We start from the raw sequence: 7,711 nt of genomic DNA, 5'->3' as shown, positions 1-7,711 counted from the left end.
TTTCTAGCTTATTATATTTTTCCATATAATATACTTATCCTATGTCTTAAAAATATTGTGATTTACTTGTATGATACTTTTTTCAAGCAACTTGATGATGTACACATTTTTTACATTGAAACGTTACATGTACTAAGATCATGAGCTTATGCCTCATATATAGAGATTATCTTATTGAATGACGAAAATTCGTATACAAATGAAACAATAAATTTAAAACCAATAATACTAGTACTAGTGTCCATTATATTAGGACTAAATTGTACAAAAAATGAGAAGACATACTACTCTACATATATTAGTATACTACTAAGCTAGTTAATTAGCTTGGTTTGTAGTATGGATAAACAGTATAGAGGGTTTGTAAAATGGTCAAAACTAATAAAACAAAGGCAGCAACCACAGATATGAAGGACCAAGGTGTGTTGAAATACGTATATTTCAATGTAGCCCAATAAACATGCCAATCATTTTGATGATACACATTAACATCATCAAACAACTTGGCTAAATAACATTGGTCGATATCGAATGCTACTTCCTTGCCCAAATTGTTGATAAATGTAGCAATTTCAGCCTCAGTCCCAAAATAATTCTCTAGAATGTTCTTGTCACAAAGGTACTCCACGTCCTTAGCCGTATTAACAAGGCAATCTACAAACGTTGCGTATGTAGTGAAGTACGTGGAGTGACCATTGTGACATTGCTCGTATGATACGCAATTTGCTAGCAACGAGCTAAGGAAATCGTCGAAGGTCACCCTTGGCATTTCGATCACACCTCGTTTAAACTTGACTGCTAGGAAGGTCTCGGATTTTCCGGGCCTAAGATGGATCCCGGCTTGTCGGAGCTTTGAAACTGAATGAATCACGTGTGAAGGAGCTGTGTTTTCTTTTGAAGGATCTTCTGGGTCTAATTCTGGGGTGATGAAGCTAGAGCGCAAGAGATCTAACAAATGTTTGGGTTTTAGATCCTAGCATGACACAAATTATTCCATTAATTATCTTTCATTCACAAATCAAAATAACATATCAAATGGTTGTCTCCTATTCTCCCTGATTACCTACGTAAAATATAATTAGAATCAATGATTAAAGTTTAGTAAGCAAGATTCTATGGAAATGGAAATGATAGGGAAACGAAATCTCCGGCCATCATCAAAGGGCCATTGGTGAATTTAAACCCCCAACTTTAAGATTGTAAATTCAAACCATTCCAAATAAATGATATTTCTTTATACTCCGTATTATGTTTTTAGGGTATGTTCTATTCATCTGGTTTTTTACTTATCTGAACTTAACTGAACTTATCGAAACTTATCTTATTTTATCTGAACTTAACTGAATTGAACCGCCGAACTTATTAAATCTTATTTTAGTTGTAAATTGAACTTGGTAACTCTTATCTGAATTTATTTTTCCTAAACTGAACTAATCTGAACTTATCTGAACTTAAATGAACTTATCTGAAATAATTAGACCTAAAATAAGTGGAAATAAGGTGAACAAAATAGGCTCTTAATACACACTTTATATTTTATTTATATGACTATATAAATCATACCAAATAAATGATATTTCTTTAATTATATCATCCCTTGACCCTTGTGAACAACTATCACAGGATTTGGTTGTACCATATAAACTCCCTATGCCTTAAGCCCTTAACCTAATTATTGTTTTGAATTTGTACTATACCCAAGTGTGAAAAAAAAAAAAAAAAAACTCGATTTACTTGTTACTTTGTTAGTAGATATATATATGTAACCCATTGTTGCTGAACAACATAATATATTAATGTATGTATTCGTGTTTGTTAATTTTCGTTAATATTTCTCGCATTTGTCATAATAAAAGAAAATGTATGTGACGCCGAAAGCCCGCTTAAGTGTCCAACAAACTCCTCCCACTTACGGATATTTTAAATTTCCATCTTGGCCCGGCGGCCCCTTGCATTTGTCAAGTCATATTATTGACATTTACTGTTTAAGCTTGACTTGAATACAATACTCGTACCATCGTACATTATAGACTTATACGGTTATACCCCTCTCACACCAAAAAACAAGGTTTGGAACAAGAGTAACATCAATGAAAGTAATAATTCATTCCTTTTACGGTAATAATTCATCTTATATAGAGAGTGAGGAATAGCTCAAGTGGTTAGAATTTCCCTCCCGATTCCAGGAGTTTTTAGGATCGATTCTCACCCCCACCCTCGTGGTTCTCTAAATACAATAATTTACCTTAATACAATTATCTAGGAGTGATTTCATTGTTTACTCTACTCATTGCTCTAATTTCTTAAAGTAAGATCTTTAAAATACAATTAATTTGATTTGAACATGTGGTCTCAAAATCACTACTTGTAATTAGGGGTTTAAAAGTAGATTAAAACTTGATTTGCATTTTTATATTTTAATTTAGTCCATTTGGTAGATAAGATGTAACATGCTTACAAGCTGTTCATGCCTCAATAATTTCTTCAATTCATTGGAATTTATTTTTATTTTTTTAATAAAGGTTACTCTCAATTTTCCATGTATGGAGCCATAATCTAAGCACTATCACTTTTGTTTATTAATTGTTATGGTTAGTACGTACCACAAAGTTTATCTTGCTGGCATAAATTAATTAGCTAAAAATACTGTTTTTATGTCACACTGGGATTCTAGAAATCGTTAGAAACCATTTATTTCTCTAAAATTCATTAAAAAAAAATTCATTAATTCATTTTTGGTCTCTCCTAATCACACCCCTTTTAATTAAAAATAAGAGTTTGATATATACAACCACAAGAGTTAACTATTACATGACGATCGATATATTCCAATACAAGACGAAACCACTCGTTCATTATTTGTTAATGTTTATGATATTAACTTTTGAAATCTTAAACAAACACAAACCACTCGTTTATTTTTTTTGTTAACATTTATATTTTTACTTTTAGAATCTTAAACTAAGACATTAGTCTGTGTGTTATTTTAAATCAAACTTAGAATGTACTAATGCTAAATGCACAAGATAAATCTGTGCGAGTGTACACTATTTTACCATAAAGTAGAATGTACTTATGCTAAATATATGAGATTATTCCGTGTGTTATTTTACCTCAAACTTAGTATGTACTGATGCTAAATGCACGACATATACTCTCTCCGTTTCTTTTTAGTTAACACGTTTCTTTAGTCACGTTTGTCAATGCACAAATTAAATCGTTAATATCTTTAATTACCGATAAATAAAAATTATAAAAGTTGATATTTTAAAAATATACATTGCGACGATTTTAACAAGATCTCACTTGACTATTTTTTTCTTCACATTAAAATTACAAAATATGGTCAAAAGGAGAAGCATGAATAATGCTAAAATCAAAATGTGTCGATTAATAAAAAACGGAGTTACTGTATAATAGCAAAAGAAAGAAAACACGAAAAAACTAACCTTGTACTTCCAAATAATTTCATCCGGGCGTTGAATAGTAAAATTGAAGAAGCTCAAAGAAAGCGTAGCAAGAGTAAATTCACCACAACTCTCTTTATCACCACTAGTTAAATCATACAAACATTGCAAAACAAAGAATGGAATTTGATTTTCCAACCTATGTAAATCCCTCAAAAGTGCCGGAAATATCCAAGACATAGAAGCAATAGGATCATCATCTTCAAACAACACCAATTTCGCAACCTTCCTAAACAACTCAATAATAAAACAACCATCAACAACTAACATCTCAAGGAAGTGTTGGTGCTCTAGTGGGATATCTTCCGAGTAACATTCGCGTGCGGACGCCACGAGTGGAGCGACCGCATTGAAGAGGTCCGGGAGGGTGAGGTGGGTGACTCGACCGAGGAGTTGACCGAGGTAATGGTACTTGTGTTCCTCCATCATTTGTACATGAGGTTGGTTATGATGGAATGGACCTATTGAGATGATTTGTGGTTGGTAGAGCTTTCCATTTACGTCGTTGAAGCTCTTAGGGACTTTGAAGATTGAACATGTGGTTCGACCGGCCGCCTTGCTTAGGATTTTTGGTGGTGTGTTGATTTTTTGATTGATCAAGGCTAAGCGAAAGTTGTCGATTGTGACCATGTGGATGGCATGGTGGTCTTGGCCGTCGTCGCTGAGGCCGGTTTGAGTTTGGTTTGGGGATGGTGAGTTGCTTGCCATGGAGTATTATTGTGAAGTAAGGTTCGTGGAAGAAACTTAATTAGGTGGCTTGACTTAAGAAGATGAAGAGGGTGTTTTGGTTATCTATAATTAGGATTTTTTTTTTTTTTTTTTTTTTTTTTTTTTTTTTTTTTTTTGTGGTGTACAATCATTGAACAACAACTCATTTTCTTTCCAGTTATGTCAATTTCATAATTAATTGATAAAATTTTGTTTCTAAGTCCGACTATTATGACATATTTATTTTCTTTTTATATTTGGAGAAGCAAAAATATGAAATGTTGGACCATTTACGCTCCATATTAAACCTATTTTATCTAAAGAAAGAAATTAAGAGAATTTGTAAAATTCTTATATAGACATGGTTCACATTAACTTATTGTTGATCACTAATATTAAAGATACCATATACTTGTTTTATTAGCAAAAAAAGGACACTATGTTAAAATAAAGGTTATTATGTTAAATTGTGTTGTTATAAAGGTTATAAGAGCTTTTTTTTTATATAATTTTTTTTTAATTTATTAAGTTAATGTGAATAATAGAGGTCATTATGTTAAAATTAGAATCAATATGTTTAATATAACGTCGTACTTCAATTTCACAATAATGAAGGTCGCAACACACATGTTAAAATTAAGGTTACCATGGTAAAATTAAGGCAATGTTACAATTAGGATTACTATGATCAAAATACAGTCAGTTGCGCGTGTATTGACCTCAGGCTCACAATAATATTATTGTGAACCAGATCCACACACAAGTATTTTCGAGAGAATTTATTGTCTAAAAATGGATCAATGTATAGTTAGATGCCTAATCTTCTTTTTGAGAGTTGAATTGGGTAAAGTAGGTAAATATTTATGAGTAATGAGTCTACACTTATAAAATATTAACAATTTAAAATCATACTTTCTTTGTTTTTTTTATACTTGCAACACACCTTTTATCACGCTTATCAATGAGGTGATTAAACTAGATAAACGAATGAATTAAGCTATGAAATTTAAAGTGTAGCAACTTATCCCTTTCTTCTTATAGGTGTTAAAATTTTATAAATTAATTCATCTGTTTACCTAGTCTAATATCTTCCTTAACATGTGTACCAAGGAGTGTGTTGCAACTAAATAAAAACGGAAGAAGTATTTAATTAAAAAAAATTGTAAAAATATGTATTAAATTCAATAAAAAAAGAAGTAGTTAATTTCGGATATCAATAATCAGAACAATGATAGAATCAATTGATAAATTGTATGTTAATCATCTATGTACATATATAGTGATTATAAATAAAACCTTAATTAAATTTTATTGACGAATGACAATTGGCTAAAATTTGATTGTTAATTTCCGTTGTCTTGTAACTCGAATAAACATTCGATTTTAAATTGTGAGTTTTCAAACACTAAAAAATAGGTTGGCATATGTTGAATTACTTTTTATTTATTTATTTATTATTATTTTTTTTATTTATCAATGCCCGTAGTATTACCGTTTCGTATGTGAGGTGTTTGAAAATTAAAGATATTAAGAAAGAAATTAATTTCCTAAAAATAAAAAAAGAAAGAAATTAATTGCATAATTGACTTGTTCTAAGCTTCTGTTTCGATGAAACGTACTTCCCTCTATTTTTCCTAGTAAAGCCTATTTGTTACTTAAGAGTCTATGATTTTAGCCTTTTTTCAGGATTTTGGATTTTTGATACTCGATCATAGGGCGGGTGATGAGAATCGATCCTTAAAGTTGATAAGTATATGTAAGGAGTTATAATATAATATGTAAATACATATATACTCCCTCCGCGCTTTAATAAATGTTATAATTTGACTTTTTCACTGATATATACAAAACATATGTTATTGTATAATACATTGTTGAATTCGTTATAATGTATATTTTTGTAATATTAATTTTCCTATCATTTTACTAACATATAATTAGATAAATTAATGGTAAAAGTCGTGTCTCGACATGTGTATTTGGTCAAAATGTAAAACTTATTTAAACACAAAGGGAATGCTGTACATTATTTGAGGTTTATTCTTTTTATAGTTTTGGATGAATTTATAGAATAAGGTATTAGAAGAAAGAAGAAATTAGAATGAAGAAAAGATAGAAGTTAGTAGATATATAAGCATGGACATACTACTCGATGTGAGCATGTGTCCTTTTTAGGAAATCAAGCACATGTGTTCCAATCAACGTTATGTAGTTTAATGGTTAAATATAAAAATACTCCCTTTTTTTTTTTTTTTTTTTTTTTTTTACTTTTACTCACCCCTACTTTGATTTTTGGCACTCATCTAAAATTTTATTTTATTTTGTTATCACTAAAAGTTTAAAATTTTAGATTTTGGTATCACTTCGATATAAACATGCAAAACGAGGCATTTACGTGATTTTTTTTTTGCCCATTTCGAGCTTAATTTGGATTCTTAAAGTCTAAAATGACCCTCAAAACCATAACCGGACAATTTGCATTTTTTTTAGGATTTAGGATTTTTGATATTCGATCATAGAGGTGTTTGTAGTTTTGCCATTCGGAAGGCCAACTGGACAATGTGAGATGATTCGAGTATCGAATAACCATTTGTCATTACTTGTGACATACCTAGAAGCACTTGTGTCATACCTAGAAGCACTTGTGTCAACAATCCACAAATCATGGTCAAACTCACCATTCAAGCGATCATCTGGGATTTTTGTGTTGTCGACAAAACCAGCAATTGCTTTCCATTATTCGGCTGTGAATGCTTGAATGGAGCCACCCACGGACTCGACGGTGTTAGTACCAACTGAAGGTCTGGTAGTTGTTGCATTTGCACGAGCCTAAATTCCCGCCCTTTGCACCTGACTTGCCACGTTTTGAAGGATTTGGCCACCAGTCCGGAAATCCCTTCAATTCTTAGCAACCAAAAATCAGATGACTGATCTTATTGTAATTGGTGCAATGCATATTGTATTTATCAGGCTTGTCATCGGAGCTCGCTTGCTTCCCCTGCTTTGTGTTGGTACAAAGAGCAAACCCCCACAGCATCAGGGGGTTGTTCCTCCGGTATTTGTTTGGCAAGTCGAACACATTCATCTTGCACTGCCATTTGATAAGCTCGATCAAGAGGAGGTAACAGATCTTGAGACAATATATAAGTACGAGTCTGTGGGCGTCGTTCGAAGTGCGCCTACATTAAGCATGTATGAATATGTTTGACACTCATAGGAAGTGGGAATTGACATGTACGATTAGGGACAAGGAAAGTAGGGAGCCGCCAACAAGTTTTTAAGGAACTTGTAAATCGTTCACGGATCATAAAAAACAACCATAAAGGAACAACGATAGGCCACAACAATTGACCCGTGAAGGTTACACCCCATTCATAATCCATGAGATTACTAACTCCATATGGTTCGGAACCACAAAAGGCGGATCGGGGATGATGGTACGAAGTGAGTCATGGAGTCACATTCGCCCGTATTGACCTCTACTCGATTCTTATAGTGAAAAGTGATTCCTGCGATCTCAAAGGCATACAAACTAA

The 7,711-nt window shown here is 32.1% G+C and overlaps 1 protein-coding gene across 1 annotated transcript; it reads right to left on the bottom strand.

The window, feature by feature from the left end:
• Positions 1-212: 212 nt before the first annotated feature.
• LOC145570572 (UPF0481 protein At3g47200-like) lies at positions 213-4,318 on the bottom strand. The gene is made up of 2 exons (XM_081629696.1): positions 3,450-4,318; positions 213-973 (listed from the first exon to the last, which is right to left on the bottom strand). Exons 1-2 carry the CDS (start codon positions 4,173-4,175, stop codon positions 323-325), a joined length of 1,377 nt encoding a protein of 458 aa, XP_081485822.1. The 5' UTR covers positions 4,176-4,318; the 3' UTR covers positions 213-322.
• Positions 4,319-7,711: the final 3,393 nt, after the last annotated feature.

Source organism: Chenopodium album, chromosome 12, assembly GCF_948465745.1.
Source record: "Chenopodium album chromosome 12, dcCheAlbu1.1, whole genome shotgun sequence".
NCBI classification, from domain to species: Eukaryota; Viridiplantae; Streptophyta; class Magnoliopsida; order Caryophyllales; family Amaranthaceae; genus Chenopodium; species Chenopodium album.
The sequence above is the reverse complement of the archived record's forward strand: the minus strand, read 5'-3'. Positions and strand labels throughout refer to the sequence as shown.